Below are 17535 nucleotides of genomic sequence, written 5' to 3' on the forward strand. Positions count from 1 at the left end.
CAAGTAATGCTCGGGATAAGAATATGTTATATATGAAGCTGTCATGGACGAATTTAAGTCTCCCATGACAAGTAATCCAACAAATATGTTCGCGCATGTAACGACTGTTGAGCTCTTAAAGGGGCCCTGCAACACTTTTCCAAATAGCCATGGAATGGCTTCACTAAATGAGCTTATTGTCTCATGAATCGACTGCCGCAAACATCTTTAGAATCCGTCCAGTACAAGCGGAGTTACAAAGATTTGTCGCACACTGTAATTACTGTCTCTCTTCCCTTGACCTGATGAAAGCACTGGAAGCTAAGCAGGGAGGGATGGCATGGGGGAAGAAGGTACGTCACGTGCGCCTCGTGACCTTGAGCGCTTTTTCTTTTTTTTTTTTCCTTCGAATGCGTGCCATACTTTCAGTGCAATCGCGCGCACGGGCAAGTGGTGGCCTCCCGCGGCGGCCACAGTAACTATACTGAGTGCGCCATGTTCAAATCAGCCAATGGCGTGGAACTTGAGTCAATGACGCAGTGATTTTGAGTAAATAACATGATTTGTCGAGAGAAGAGGAAGCGATTTTTAGCCGACTTTGAGAATTTATTGCAAATCCCAGGCAGCGTGCTGCGTTATAACGTTTGGCTCGCGTGTTCTCGGTAGTCTTGACTACTGAACGGCAGCATTTTCTGACCATGCTGAAAAAGTGTTGCAGGGCCCCTTTAATGATTGATACGACTGCAGTCTGAACGATATAGTTGCGTTTCTTGTGCTTGTGCTTCTTGCAGAAGGTCGGCACGTTATGTGCGTAGTCTGAACGTACCTTAACTGGATACTCCTTTTTTTTTTTTTTTACTGAATACTACAGATGGATTCAGCAACACACTCAGCTTCATTTCACCAATTCAACCTCCAGAACAAAGTCCAAAGCTTACCCAGGTAAGGTCCAGAGAAATCTCCCTCCACACAAACCCCGTTGTTTGGGTTGTAGTCATTGCCACACCAACCGCAGCCCAGCTTCTGTAGACAGCTAGCACATTCTTTAAATGCTGAGCAATTTGGACACTGTGCTCCTGGGAAAGTTGCTCCTCTGCAAAGTCAATGCAATGAAGATGAAACTCATTCGCTCATGTAAAAAAAATGCATGTGATCAAAAGACTAGGAAATGATCTCAGCTGTTCGACTATTCGTGCCTACAAAGTGCAAATTCATTGCCTTAGTCTTTTTTTGTGGCAGCAGTGAAACTTCATTACATTGAAATCACACATAAACATGCTGCATTATACAGCGCTGAAGTTTAAATTACAGTCTAGACTGCTTATAACATTAGTCGCCAGAGTCGTGAATATCCACACTGTAAGCAGTATGGCGTTATAGCCAAAACAACCTTCTTCAAAGGCTGCACCAATGCAAAATATGCTGAGCAAGCAGCTGCGTGTCTGCGAATACATGTGACTGGGGTATTTCCAAGAGTTGCAAGATTAAGTCCGAGAACTGGCATCCCTGACAAAATGAACGCAGGAAATGGGGGGGAGGGCGCTAAAAAAAAAAAGAACTATTGCGGAAAGTTGCCGACTAACTTTTCAGCATTCCTCGATTACACAGACTTCTTCGCGTGGAACTGCACTACACAAAATCGATATTTAACGGCTACCAAAATCACCCACAATGTACAGTACGTTCAAGTTCTTTGGCGAGTGCGCAAAGTTTAAAACATGGCAATCGTGAACAGTCATTCAAGTGTTGCAGCTACCGCAAAGAGTTTAGATGACTCGGTAAGAAGCCTCAACATTAACAGCCGCTACCAACCAGGTGACTGGCACTTATTAGGCTGAGCCTGCGCATTGGCGTGCTGTCATGGGAAGCTTGCCTAAACAAAGAGATCGGGCGTTGAAGAGATCGTACTCATGCAATGAAGGAAAGACAATGTTCGCGAAACTTTTTGCGGCCTGGAGATCAGCCACGGCAACTATCTTGCAAAAGCCTGCCAAGCTTGTGAGCTCGCATACTGACAGCAAAGGCAAAAGCTTGGGCAACAATGACTGTGTGGGTGCTATCACCCCCAGTAAAGTCGTTTGCGCCTCACAGTGCACGCATGTGTCGCGTATTAGTTGCAGTTATGTTTAACAGCCACTAAGCGAGAGGTGGCACTGTGCTCGCGCGGGGGCACTGGCAGCACCACCTAGTGGGAGAGGTTAGGCTGGCGCACAGAAAACAGCAGTGAGTCTCTTTGGGGTTTGGCAGTGGCCATGGACGGTCATCTCCCGCGATCAGGCCCGTGGGGAAGATTCCACGGCTTGGTCTCAGGGGCCCCTTGTGGAGTCGAACATCGGCGACACCGCATTCGCGGTACGTTGTTTGCTTTGTTGTTTGTGTGTTGTATTGGCATCATGTATCTTTGTGTGTTGTATTGGCATCATGTATCTGGTTATTCAGCGTGTTACAAGTTATGTATTAGATTCGGCTGGTGAGCGCACTGTTGTAAAAGCGTTTTAATAAATGTGCACATGTTTTGTCGCACTACGGCGTCTACTTCTTCAGATCCCACATGACTTAAAAGATTGTAAATTTGCGGAACACCACCTAGACTGTGGAGTCAGTCGCACACACAATATCTGCACTCTACAACGACGCAACTATTTATTTTCCTTAAACAATGGTAATGCACACTTGATGCCGACACGAGCGCACGTTTCTTGCAGAGCGTGCGCAGTCAACAAGATGTTGGAACCAAGCGGCCAAGCCAGCGCAAAGGCTTCTCCGTTGCCTGGGCCACCGCACCCTTTCCTCACGGCGTGAACTGCTGGTGCCGCGGACTTTTTCTTTTCTTTTTTAAATCCCCGGCTTTGTGTTCGTTCACTCTGCATCTTCTCCTTCGGTTTGCCCTCATCGCACTCTCCCCAGCCAGGATTCCTTTGTTGCAAAGTGCGCTTGCTACCTCGCTTGACGGCAGGATTTTCCTAGCAGCCGCATTATGACCGGTCTCTTGGTCTTTCATCTCGAGGGGGGGGGGGGGGTGCTATGTATATTTTCCTCCTTCCTTAAACCTCTTTGGTTAATACAATTTTTGCATATTACATTTTATTTTTCGATTATCATGAAAAAAACGTATCAACGAGATTCCACTGTAAATGGTGTCCTATGGAGGTAAAGTTATATGTCAAATACTTAGATACATTATGTATATGTACTAATCAAGTACATTATATTCACCTAATCTAACCTAACCTAACCTAAGCTAATCTAACCTAACCTAACCCCACAGGGTAGGGTAAAATCTAGATTAAAAGAAATTTTACCCTACCCTGTGCCCTTGACTGCACTTCCGTATATGCAGCAACAGTTTTCAGTAACACACATCACAGGAAACAAATATGATGTAATTTTAATTAACTTATACCAAGGTGAACGAAAGCGAAAGGCACTGATAGCATTTGTCATTATGTAATCGTTATTTTGATCTGTCTATCTAAAAAAAGGGGGAAGGGGGGGGGGTCTACTGCCGAAGGGGGTGGAAATTTTAAGTACAGAACAACCAGTCACTGTACACATGAAAAGAATTGTCAAGAATACCATTAAACCTCGCTTATACTGAACCCAGTTAATGAGAAGAATTTTTTAAACACAACAGCTTCTTAAAGGGGCCCTGCAACAGTTTTTCAGCATGGTCAGAAAACGCTGCCGATTGGTAGTCGATGCTCCCAAGAACATGCGAGCCAAACATTATAGCGCAGCACACGGCCTGGTATTTACAATAAGTTCTCAAAGTTAGCTGAAAATCGCTTCCTCTTCTCTCGACAAATGATGCTATTTACTCAAAATCACTGCGTCATTGACTAAAGTTCCATGCCATTGGCTGATTTGAACATGGCGCACTCGGTAGTTACTGTGGCCGCCGCGGGAAGCCGCCACTTGCTCACACGCGTGTGTGATCGCACTGAAGGTACGCCGCACGTTCGAAGAAAAAAATGAAAAAGCGCTCAAGGTCACGGGGCACACGTGACGTACCTTCTTTCCCCGTGCCATCCCTCCCTACTTAGCTTCCAGCACTTTCGTCGGTACGAGAGAAGAGAGAAAGCAATTACAACGTGCCACAAATCTTTGTAACTCTGCTCGTACTGGACGGATTCTAAAAATTTCTGCAACAGTCGCTTCATGAGGCAATAAGCTCCTTTAGTGAAGCCATTTCATGGCTACTTGGAAGAGTGTTGCTGAGCCCCTTTAAGACTCAAAATCTGTGGCATGAACATATCAAAAAATGCGCACCCAGGACTGAATGAAGACTGCATCCACACCCGATAGATTGAACTCAATGCAGCAATGCAGGCTCCATAAGTTGGGAAAGAGAAAATAGACAACCACCCATTTGTAGCACGAAGCCACAAGAAAATCCATACGGATTTCTCAGAAATAAAGCCTCTTAGTCGCCGAAAAATTCGTCCTGGTTCGGGGTCAGGACGAATTTTTCGGCGGCTAAGAGGCTTTATTTCTGAGAAATCCGTATGGATTTCCTTGTGGCTTCGTGCTACAAATGGGTGAACCCTGGACCAGGACGAATTTTTCGGCGACTAAGAGGCTTTATTTCTGAGAAATCCGTATGGATTTCCTTGTGGCTTCGTGCTACAAATGGGTGAACCCTGGACCAGGACGAATTTTTCGGCGACTAAGAGGCTTTATTTCTGAGAAATCCGTATGGATTTCCTTGTGGCTTCGTGCTACAAGTGGGTGGTTGTCTATTTTCCCTTTCTTAACCCTTCCGCCACCTTGCGGGATTCCGCAGAACTATTTTCAATTCCATAAGTTGGCTTTTGCACATGAACATGCATATAATGTGTGAAGAAAGAAAAACAAAATAGGAACTTTTGCTTATGCCATGGTACATGCCATGTAGATTTCTAAAGCCGTGGAAGCCCATCATGACGTTGTGTTTACTTTTTTTTTTTTCACTTATCTATAGGTTGACACAATGTGCGCAAGTCTATCTGCACTGATCCATAAACACCATTCAATGATGTCATACTGCTAAGTAAACAGCCAATCAGCGTCTCTCATGGTAAAGAAGCTTCTTTAAGAAATAGATATATATATATAAAAAGACAACAGATATACGGTCGAATCTCAGTGGTACGGATCTCAAAGGGGAGTGAAAATATTTGTATCACCCGAAATTTCGTATCACCAAAAAACTAGCAAAATCCATTTTCAAAGCCTGATATACGCACAAAACATTTATTTCGGTAGAAAGAACATGTTTACGTCTTTCTGGGACACATGCGAATGAACCAACAAGAGAAGGCGAAGCTAGCTGCCACGAATGTGCGCGTCAGAGCCTCGCGTGAGGTTAAAACTAAGTGCTGAAGTCTGCTCCACCATAGTCGTAAGCGAACGACAGGAACGCCATAACGCTTCGTGCCATTTTAGAACTTCACTGCCTTTAATCTACCACTGCGTTAGCTGTGTACCTTCGGAGCTACATAGTTATCGATGATCACATCGATAACGACAGCGGTTTCCACATGTTCGGTACCCAAGTTCATATCACATGTCGCGGCGCAGAAATGTGTTCAGAACATCCGAATTTTGACTCATTGGACACAATGAAATTCGGCCAGGGTATTTTACGAATTCGTATGAGACTGAAATTCGTATCAGCCGGGTTTGTACCCCTGAGATTCTACTGTAGTTTGCATTGTTAGATTTCATAACACCTTTACTTAGAATGACAAGTTATGGAGAGTTTTCCCGTAACACTATGGATGCAGCTTCTCACTATGCTAGTGCCCAACCATGGCAGTTAAGACGATGTCAGTGCACCATATTATCACGCCTGCACATATAGATTTTGGACGATGACCGTTTCTCATTCGATTATCCCTGTTATCAATCTGTCACTCAGCACCATATGCACATTACTGTCAAATTTCTTGTTTATGTAGCTACTTGATTGTGCTTGTACAATGAGATGGTGGTCATGATGATGTCACTGCAATCCATCTATTCAAACAAACAATGTATCAAAGTAGCAAACTCATGGCCATCAATTAGTGAGATCAATATAAACAATGTAGCACAATGAGATATGTGCAAATGCACTTTATGTTTCGGAAAAGGATGGACTAAAGCTGGCAACTAAAACGGCTAACGTTCTCTTGCCACTGGCGCTTCGTTTGTCCACTCTGTCAGTCCGTGTCAACAAGGTTTTGAGTGCTGTGATTGCATAGACATGCATAACCAACTAGCCCACCAAATCGTCCTGAGCAAGCTCTCTTGCCAGATCCAAATAATTTTCTTGGCATCGCAGGTATTCTCAGCACTCACTTGGGGCTTCCATGGTCTTCATCAACCCACTCACGACAGCCACCATACATGAATGAAGTAGTGTACGTAGAGAAGAGAAAGCAGCTCTGCGTCTCTCGACACCATGCACACCGTCCAGGGTCCCCCAGGCATGATGTGCACCCCCTTCGCCTGCAAGGATGAAGGAACCAAACATTGTGAACAAGTTCCTTGGAGTGCATTCATTGAAACTGGCTCATCTTGTCATATAAAATATCAATTTCAGTTTCCAATAAGAAAGTACGCCCTGTATTGCACAACATATGAACGAAAGTGAATGCCCTGATGAATACAAGTCTGCTTGTCAAGACACTGGCACCAGGCCAAGCTTTCCCTTCTTAAATCACTGCTGAATCAGGACTGTAGAGACAAATACCACACCATGATCTTGCAGGTTGATTACTTTAGAACAGGATCAAGACGCTGGCTCCAGGCCAAGCTTTCCCTTGTTAAATCACTGCTGAATCAAGATTAGAGACAAATACTACACATGATCTTGTAGGCTGATTACTTTAGAACAGGGTCAACCCCTCCTGGTTTGTTAAACGAACGGGCAGTTTACATGTGACTATATCTTTGGTTAAAGAACCGTGCCATAATTGCACTGCAATGCGATATACTAAGAAGCACTTTCACTAGACAGGGAACACGCAGTATACACTTGAAAAGCACATGCGAAGAGAAGGCATGCAGAAATGCAGAAGGTATGTAAAGGAGCTGTAAGAAAGCATCAACTCACAGGTGACATGGAGTTGGACACTGATCTGGATGCCTAACAGCAGAACTGTGGCGGCCCCGACGTACACAAAAGGCTCCTTCAACAATCCACTCGCAGAATCGTTCCTGCAAGCAAGAAATAATTTATATGACCAAAACACGCAGCTGACACCACTGTGCATATGTATCATATTCAACAGGAAACTGCAGTTTACACCTGATTGTTTTGACTATTCAAAAACATGTGAAGCACAGACATGCCCCTTGCTAGGCCGTCACTGAACTTGCTTAAAAAATAAACAATAATAATTGATCCTTGGTTGCAGCACTTTGATTGAATGCCCACAAATATTTCAAAGATGCTGACAAAATCACAGCTAGGAAAAAATTGACAAAGGAAATTTACAACCTTATCGCTCCACTACAAAAACATGCATTGCAATTAACTGCAGCTGATAGAGGCAAGGTAAAAAAATCTGGCATACTGCTACTGAGCTCTGCTACTGCAGCAATCATTTGTGATTATGAGCTTCAAAAAACCATGCAACCAGGATAATAAATACAAAAAAACCTTAACATATTCAGCCTAAATTATGTTCTAAACTATTCAATATATTTCACAAGGAAGAAACTGACATATATTAGCAAAAACTAAGGTAAAATACAGACAGTAAAAGGCATTTACGGAGGAAACTTTATTATTTATTTCAGAAATGTTCTTTTTCTGAAACAGTGCCTAAATGCATTTTAAAATACACAACTGTGGCTTTTCAACAGCTAGTGGGACTTCCAATCTTGTTGAGGGGACACCGGTCCAATGTTTATGAGAAACAGCTCACAATTTTCATGTTACTGACCCATAAAGAGTGTTTACAGAGTAGAATGTAGCTCATACACATGTAAATATCCTCCCATGATTTAAGAGCGTCAGTCAAATGAAAACCACAAATATAAATAAAGCCAAAGATGGCCCCATTAGCCTGTACGTTGGCAGACATGTTTCTGACAGTGCGCTAGATGTTCACTATGTGGCAGCATGATGCAGATGCAGGAACACCGGCACAGGAACAGTGTGAAAATGGCCACCCCATTAGCAAGTCCTGACTAAACCTTCATGCTTGGTGAAAAAACACCTACAGTGGAAAGCAGACAATGCAGTGAACACCTCAGCCAAATCTTGCCGCCGTGCGCAGCAAGGAGAGTTCACAAGTGAAGCACAAAGGTGCCATTTTCTCAAGCGCCCTCTCTTCATACTGAGGCTCGTCCTCACTCTCTTTGGAGCTGCCGACGGCCGCTGCATGGCATTGTACAGCAGACTGCTGCTATTGGCCGATTGCCGACATAAACCAATAGCAGCATTTGTACCAAATGTGCTTCTTGTCCCAGGGTGCCGCCATATGCTCTGACACCATGCTCTATAGTGTGCTAAAATACACCGTAGAAACACTGCCGTGTACAGGAATCACACGGGGAGAGAGTGATTGCATTTCATGACACGCTCCAGGCCACGACACGTGCTAACATAGCTTCTTTCCCTCTTTGTAGCTTCCAGTGCACTAATTGGGATGAAAGACAGAGAAAGCACTTAACCCTTTCCCTACCGAAGACGAGCTGAACTCATCCACATGGTTTGTACCGCTCCCACCAAAGACGAGCGGCTCGTCCATGCTGAAACAAACGTTTCACGGTGCCGCCATTAAAGAGGCCCTGCAACACTTTTTCAAGTAGCCATGGAATGGCTTCACTAAATGAGCTTATTGCCTCTCAAATTGACCACCGCAAAAATTTTTAGAATCCGTCCAGTACGAGTGAAGTTACAAAGATTTGGTGCACGCTGTAATTGCTTTCTCTCTTCTCTCGACCCGACGAAAGCACTGGAAGCTAAGCAGGGAGGGATGGCAAGGGGGAAGAAGGTATGTCACGCGCGCCTTGTGACCTTGAGCACTTTTTCTTTTTTTTTTCTTAGAAAGCACAGTGTACTTTCAGTGCGATTGTGCACACGCGCGGGCAAGTGGCGGCTTCCCGCGGTGGCCACAGTAACTACCGGGGGCGTCACGTTCAAATCAGCCAATGGCGTGGAACTTGAGTCAATGACGCAGTGAATTTGAGTAAATAGCATCATTTGTCGAGAGAAGAGGAAGCGATTTTTAGCTGACTTTGAGAATTTATTGTAAATTCCAGGCTGCGTGCTGCGCTACAATGTTTGGCTCGCGTGATCTCTGGAGCCTCGACTACCGATTGGCAGCATTTTCTGACCATGCTGAAAAAGTGTTGCAGGGCCCCTTTTAGCCACCCTGATCCATTTTGCTGAGTTCTGTTTGGCTTCAACAAGTGGCTCCGTAAAAAAGTCTCAACCTTTCTCAAAGCATGCATTTCGGTTAAGAAACAATTTAGTTCTGGCCACTGGAATTAAAAATGGCATCCTCCTGTGTCTGAGTGCACGAGCGCACCGGCAACAGCTGTGCCAAGAAAAAAAAAAAAAAGGCTCTTGTTTGCTGAAGTTTGGTTGTACTCAGAGAGTGAAGAATAATTTCTGCTCTCCTCTGAGTGCAGCTGCAATGACACAGAGCAATGTATCTTCTCTAAATCACCGGATGATAACCGTGCCTCGACATATCGCCAGTAGACGCCAATAGATGTAAACAAAACCCCACCGGGCCCCATCTAAGGTTTCTTTTCACGGCCTCACTTGTCACTGCATTTTACATTTAAAGTTTTGAAGAGGCATTTTCTGCACCGAGGACTAGAGATGCTCCGACCCCCTCCATGGTGCAATACAGAGAAGCCAATTCTTTGCACATTTTCAAAAAAATATTTTTCTGCATATCTTGCAAAGAAAGCATCTTTCATTATTTTTTTACTGTTGTTTGAAGATACGTAAAATCATTTGGCAAATTAAAAAAAATTCGGTATTTTTGTATCATTTCTGGCCAGAGAGCTCGGTTGGGAAAGGGTCAACTCTTTCCGGCACGGTGGTTGCCCATGGTAACCACCTTTTCTTCATTTTTTTCGCTTGAAGCACATGAGCCCCTCGCGTCTGATTTTATACGGAACGTTTCTAAAGCTTTCAACATAGTGAAAGAGATGATGCCACTTCGTTTGGGCTTCATTGTTACGGGTTACATCTGTTTTCATCCGGCTGTCGTCATCTTCAAGGTACGCTAAACGATGGACCCCAGATATTTTTACAGAAATTAAAATATGTCCGGTTCTTATTAAGTTGACAGCTTAGGACAACACGTTGTATAAGAAGCTAATACCAAGGAATCCAGAAATTAAGAGCTGTACTCAGTCCGCACAGAGCACTGTGTCGCTGAAGTTGGTGGTCACATTGAATGACCACCGTGCATGAAAAGTCTTAGAAGGCTGGTAATATATTATTTTTTTATTGGTGCATGGAGGAGAAGTTTTGTGAAATACTTTAATGAGCCTTCAAGATTGAGATAGATGTGTGGTATATACAAAGTCCCTGTGCTCCTGCAGAGAAAAAAGCGCTGTTTTGCAGCCTTCCACCGAAACTGACTGGTAGACCCTTACTGCATGGTGGTCACCTCAGGTGATCACCTATCTTTTGAACTAAAGGTGCTAATTTTTTAAACACGAATGCATTTCTTAGTCGGGCTATGTCAGGCATCCGGCGTTGTCCGCGCGCCGGCAGGTGTTATCTCTCCGCTCTCACTCCCTCTCCCATAGCAACAGCTGCGGGCGCGTGCACTTATCCTCGACCCCAGAAACCGGAGCATGTGGTGCGAAAGAGTGTAGGAGAGGGTAGGTGCTGTGCTTCGCCGCTCCTTCTCTCGCCGTTCGCTCTCTCTCCTCCCTGCGCCCCACTCTACCGTCCGCTCGCGCCTCCCTCTCGACCGTTTGCTGGCTGGGCGCCTCTCAAGAACATCCGGAAATGTGTGCTCGAGACGCCGCTGTGAAACACCAACGGCGACCACAAGGCTGAGATTATGGCCGTCAGGTACAATGACAACACAAACAGGTGCTGATGAATGTGTAAATAAATGGTTACGGTACAAATCCTCGTCTCGTCATTAATTTATGCCATTAAAATTACTACGCCATGTACTCTCGGCGCAAGAAATGCGTTCACATTTCCTCACGATTTCCTTTGGGGGGGGGGGGGCATTTTTTTGCTTGTGAGAAAATCATCTTTTCAAAAAGAATTCACCGTTTTTTTGCATGAAACTCTGTTTCCTGCCAAGAATGCAGTTCTGTGAATAAAAGAGTTAAAGCGTGCAACAAGTTCCTGTAACTTCGTTCATTCTAGATGGACTCATAAATTTTTTGACGGCGATCGATTCGTGAGGCAATAAACTCCTATACTGAGATCATTTGACGATTACTTGGAAAAGTGATACAGGACCCCCTTCATCAATGGAGGAACAGTGCTCTGTTATTTTGCTTCTTCATAGCAAAGGTGTGAAGCCTATTGAATTCTTTGCAGAATCAATGCCCAGTATTATCATGCATTTGTGTCAAAGTGGCAAGTGTACGAATGGAGTCACAAATTCGCAAACAGCATGACATCTGCAGCCAATGCTTTTCATCTGAATCAGGCATATCCTGTTGCGATTCCAGAAAAATTGCAGTCGTTGAAGCCATTGTGATAGAAAATTACTAAGTGACGCTGAATGACACTGCAGCAAGTGTAAACATCAGGCATGGTTCAGAATACCACAGTGTGCATGATGTGCTCAGATTTCACAAAGTGCCTGCAAGAAGGGTGCCCCGGCAGCTCACTCCTGAACAAAACAGTGACATGTTGATACATGTGAACAACTTCTGCAGCACATTGAATAAGACGGAGATGCCTTCCTTGCAAGGTCATCACTGGGGATATAACCTAGGTTCACCACAACCAACCAGAAACAAAGAGAGCGGATAAAGAATGGCCCCATTTTTTATTACGAAAACCAATTAAGTTCCGAACACAGCCATCAGCAGGGAGGGTTAAAAAGCGTCACCTTGGAGTATTACATGTCACGACAAACCACCATCACTGGTGAATCATACTCTAATCTCCTAAACAATAATCTTCGACCTGCAATCAAATCAAAACTCCATGGCCTGCAGGTGTTCTGTTGCAAGATGACAATGCATGGCCCATTTGCGACTATAACAGAGCTGAAGTTCGCATGTCTTCCACATCCACCATACTCACCAGACCTTCCCCCAGCAACTTCTACATGCTTGGACCACTGAAAGTAGCCCTGGGTGGCAAGTTTCATTGTGACAAAATAAGTACATTACGAAGTGCAGAAGTACTTGCGCACATTCCCAAGTTAATTGTTTTGTATGGGAATACAGGCACTTTGTAAGTGCTGGCAAACTTGCACTGAGTGTGGGGGGATATTATGTTCAATGTAATACAGATTTGTTGCATGTGTGCACAATAATGTTCTAAATAATATTTGCAGTCTTCATTTGACTGACCCTCATACTATACGTACTGCCATCTCACATATACATAGCAAATATGAATGCAAAAGCCATGTAATTAGCAATTAAGCTAGTAAATTCAATTTTTTCATGTTTAACCTCAAGAGAAGCATTGCAGTGGCACAAAGTGATCAGTCATTGTTGTGGAATTCTGAATGTTTCTGACAATGTGGGAGTTCACAACAGCCAAACAATGAGGTAAATGGTTTATATTAACCAGACTTCCTTATGTAATTCACTCATGAGCAACTCAACAAATGTCTCCAAGTTTAGGTTTTCAAGAGATTCAGCTCAACAGTTCATTTCAAAGGGTGTCTACAGAAAACGTGAATGTATGTTTTTATGGTTTAAGGGGTTTAACGTTCCAAAGCGACCATGGCTATAAGAGACGTCATAGTGGAGAACTCCGGATAATTTCGGTCTCTCATAATCATATCGTAATTTTGGGACGGTAAACCCCAGATATTATTATTATTATTGGATAATTTCGACCACCTGGGGCTCTTTAACATGCACTGACATCACACACATACACATACACATACAGGCCTCTAGAATTTCACCTCCATTGATATGTAACCACCACAGCCCGGATCAATGCAAGTTTCTACGATTGTTATCACACAGCTAGGTAAAGTAGTTCAACACAAGTCCTAACCCGTAGCGAAAGCTTATAGCAAATGGATTATTGTCTGATGAAATCTACAAGTGTTGGCCATGATCTTCAGACACAATACAATTCAGAAAGAATTTAAAAGAAAGTTTGTCTAGTGAATATGAGTATGAAGAAAAGCAGGCAAGACAAATTAGCGATGTCAAATAGAATCTCTATGTTGTTCTACAGGCAGGGTGGCACAGCGAGCTGCATAAAAAACTAATGTCATTCAATGATCAATGAAAAACAACTTTGTTGCACACATATTCTGCACACTAATTACAAGAATATATGAGTGAACGCATAAGAAAATCACTGCATTCTGTCTCACACCTTATATGCCACGATTCATAAGAATATCAGTGGCTTACCTGGACACAGTCATGGCAATATATGAACAATGAGCAGGTGGGGCAGTGCTGTGGCTCCAAAACCAAGAGCTGTGTGCTCCCCGGGGCACATGGTGCTGCTCCTTTGGTTGTAGGGAGCAAGGCTGGCTGTCGAGAAATGCAAGTCGAAGCTGATGGGCACCAGCCACAGCCTGCATCACTCAGGCATGCCAGGCAGGTGCCACGTGAAGGGCACTGGGTTCCATTATGATATGGTTCCAGATGCTTGCTTGAGATGACCTGATGAGAGGCGAGAGCATTCCATCGCAGATCTAAAGTGCGCTCACATTGTTTGGTGCAGTACTTGGCTGGTGCGTGCAGAGAAAGGTCAAGAAGATAACGCAGCTCCTGTGCTGCTGTTGATGATGGCAGGAGCGGCTGACCACTTGGGCGTTTTGCCTCTGTTCGATTGTAGCTGTGTGCACTCAGCTGCGCCACCAGTTCGGTGTCTTCGAGGCGGGTGCTTCCAGCTTGGCCTAAGCGTAGAGCAGCGCGTCCTCCACTGATGTCGAGGAAAAGGCGCAGTGGTTCCCCTGACGAGGGCTGGGCTCCCCGAGGGTGTAGGAAGCCCAGTAGGCGTGCCACATGCTCTCCTCCTCCTTCCTGTTCATCTTGGTACTCGGAGGTGAATATCAAGTGCTGGCTACTGTTGCTCACATATGACACCTGATCTGGCTGGGAAAGGTTAACTGGATTCCTATACAGAAGGAGAAAGAGACCTGGTCGAAAGTCAAGTGTACGGCATTCATGTAAAGAGGCCAGGATTCGGCCATGTGGACCCCAAAAGCCCGCTTGCTCTGCTGAGAGGTGACCATCAAGGGGAGGGCGGCATACCCCAGGAGGCTCTGGAAATAAGCAGCATAGAAAGAATACTTTGAAGCTCAAATGAATGTATTAGATAACATAAACTCACTGCATAACATAAAGATAGGTGGCTCAAAGCACTAATCACATGAAGGCTCAATGCAATTAATCAAAAACACAAGCCTCGTTTCACTTGCGTGCACAAGGGCAGGCTTTGCTGCCTGATGGCAAGTCTTTTCACAACAGCGCAGGTGCCGAGGCATTGCTCACTAACGTGGCCTCTGAAGGCTGCCACCTTGGCCAGTGACATCTTACAATAAATTTCACTGTCTTGCACATTTCACTTTTCCCAGTTCCCAGTATGCCAATGGTGCCAGAAGCACTAACCACTCTTTAGCCACTTTTTGCATCTTTGATAGACCACCTCTGACAACAGGACAGCGTGTACTGCACACCCTTTGCTGATGCCTCTCTGACCTTCAGCTAAGTTGGTCACTAGTGGTTTGTGCCATGTTTACCATGGTAACACTTCTTTTTTTACCAACCCTTCCACTAATCACATTTCGTGCAGTAGCCCTCCAAGGGGCCTTCAACAATAAACTGCAATTGCTATACAATTGTATCTTCATAATAAACTGAAACAGGAACACAAAAAACATAACACCTCACACATGATTACAGTTGACTTCTGTTAGTACAACTGTTCTTTTTCAATTTCGATATTCAGCGAAACAAGGCGGCCGCGCCATGTTTGCGGCACCTGCAGGTAGCAAAAGCATAACCTCTGAGATTAAATGGCTGTCTCCAAGACGGTGCCATCACCGATCTCTAGCGGCGTCCCCCTTTCTCCGCATCCTTTCTTGTATGCCAATTACATGAAAATTGGTGCATGAAGTGTTCTATGAAGCATATCAATCTTCTCTCTTTGTCCTCATGCTTTTGTGTTCAGAAACTCACCCCTATCATCACTTCTGGATGGGGAAATTTGTGAGCTGTGTCACCCATTTTAAACTGAAAGTGACTGACTTCAACAAAGAAAATGGAAAAAGAGCAGCTGGTAGGAAGTTTGAGGTTGACGAAAAATGGATGTAACGATGGTGCTCCCAGCAAGGTGAACTCAGGAAAACAAATGTACAGAGGTGCGCTTTACGAGGCAAGCAGAGCATGTTCCCGAAGACAGAAGATTCGCTTCTCCAGTACATGACAGAGGTGCGGAACAACCAATGGCTACGTAGTTTTAACGAAGATGTTGCACATGAAAGTGCTCTACATTGCACAAAACAAGGAGATTCTGGTTACGGCACTTAAAACTAGCAATGGATGGATCAGGCACTTCATGAAGTGAAAGAACTTGTTAAAAAAAAAAAAGTTGCATCTTTGTCTCATGGCTGCACACCCGATTTTCATCCCAAATCTCGGCCAAGAACTTGTGGCCATTACACAAGTATACAGGGCGCTCCAGTTAACTTTAGCCAGAGTTTAAAAATACGCCAATGCACAATATGACAACGCCACCAAATTCATGTTGCTGACTTCTGCATGGAGTAAGACACACTATTTTTTTGTGTTCTGCTTAACTGCTCAATTGTGCAAGATTAATTAACCAACTTCTAAAGCAACAAAGCTGGGCAAAAAAATTGCAATCAGAAAGTTGAAGATCTGTTTGCAAAATGTACGACTGACAGTTTTTCAACTTTTTATCTATTAAGTACAGTGTTTTTCTGCTTACTACAGATGCCTGCAAAATACAAAAAAATACCAGGTGACATGTCTGCTTGCATACAGTGATTTCACTGCTCCGTAACAACCCGTATGCAAGTGATCATAGCATTTAGCCAGGAGTGCTGCCGCTTAAAAGGCGACAGGGCAGCAACAACGATGTTGGTTGTGCGATAACGCACCTGTTACTTGCGGCAGCACAAGCAATAATCGCTGTGTTTGCTTATCGCTATCATAAACCGCCATGAGGGAAGCATATCTTTTGTACGCAGAACGTTAAGGGGTACTGCAATCATGGTGCACAAGCAGGCATGTCATGTGGTATATTTTTGTATTTAACGGGCAACTGCAGTAAGCAGAAACACACTAACATTTAATAGATATAGTAAGTTCTAAACTGTTCAATCAGATATTTTGAAAATCATTCTACAAGTTTCTAATTGGAATTTTTCACCCAGCTTCGTTGCTTCAAAAGATTACTAGACTTGGCATAATTAGGCAATTAAGCTGAACACAAGAAATATTGTGACTTACTCCATGCAAAAGCCAGCAACCTGCATTTGGTCATTTGGTGGGGGCACCCTGTATCTGGTATGTCATCGTGTTAGGGGTAATTCATGTTAACACTTTAAGGGCAGTTCAACATACATGAATTGTCAATCCAAATAATTAACTGTCTAGGTACTATAAAATGGAATTGCCCACATGACTCGTTCCCTTGTAAAGAACAACAGCAACCATGAAATAACTACAAATCGATATGCTTAAATGCGTAGGCTTGCCAATGCACAAGAAAAGCAAAAAAAACTTCATGAGTAAACCCATGGCTGTTTTGAGGGACCAATGGATGCTTCTATGAAAAAATACGAACACTTTAAAGGGACACTAAAGAGAAACAATGAATCAGTTTAGATCGATAAATCGTGCTCTGAGAACTCTAATGCCGTTAATTTCGCCATCATAGGTTTATTAACAGAGAAGAAAATCAAATTCAAGGTTTTATTTTAAAATTTCGCACTGAAATCTCCTTGCGTGACGTCACGGATTTCAAAGTGTATTTATCGCATTTTGGCGCCATTGGCTCAACAAAATTACCCCAAACTTGGTATGTTACGCCTATGGCCCCCTCAGAGGACGATGTACTTCATTTTTACCAATTAGGAACTACGTAGCCCCTAGTAAGCGCCGTCAAAACATGTGATGTCACGGCGAATGGTGCGAAAATTTCAAGGTGGCGTCGCAACCCACATTTTGTTTTTGCGCATTTTCTCGCTTACTAAGCATCTTCTCGCAGCAAGCGTGGTGTATTTGGTATCGTGAAAGAGTACTTTACTAATATGAGAAAAATCGTTTTGCTCTTTAGTGTCCCTTTAAGGGAAGTGTGACAAGTGCAGGTAATCATATGAAGACTACTTCTCCATAGAGCAACTGCTACATGTGGCAGACTATAAAGAGCACTTGCCACCTTTCTTCAATATGCATCCCAAA

The 17535-nt window shown here is 43.9% G+C and overlaps 1 protein-coding gene across 1 annotated transcript in view; it reads right to left on the reverse strand.

Moving 5' to 3' along the window:
• The window catches only part of LOC119397429 (multiple epidermal growth factor-like domains protein 8), a 144269-nt gene that overhangs the window by 93463 nt on the left and 33271 nt on the right, over window positions 1-17535 (reverse strand). The window contains exons 8-11 of the mRNA XM_037664857.2: window positions 13507-14369; window positions 7058-7161; window positions 6301-6450; window positions 918-1072 (exon numbers count right to left, since the gene is read on the reverse strand). Of these exons, the coding sequence (XP_037520785.1) occupies window positions 918-1072; window positions 6301-6450; window positions 7058-7161; window positions 13507-14369 (1272 nt within the window). The remainder of the gene's footprint in view (window positions 1-917; window positions 1073-6300; window positions 6451-7057; window positions 7162-13506; window positions 14370-17535) is intronic.

The sequence above is a fragment of the Rhipicephalus sanguineus genome, chromosome 1 (assembly GCF_013339695.2).
Source record: "Rhipicephalus sanguineus isolate Rsan-2018 chromosome 1, BIME_Rsan_1.4, whole genome shotgun sequence".
NCBI lineage: Eukaryota > Metazoa > Arthropoda > Arachnida > Ixodida > Ixodidae > Rhipicephalus > Rhipicephalus sanguineus.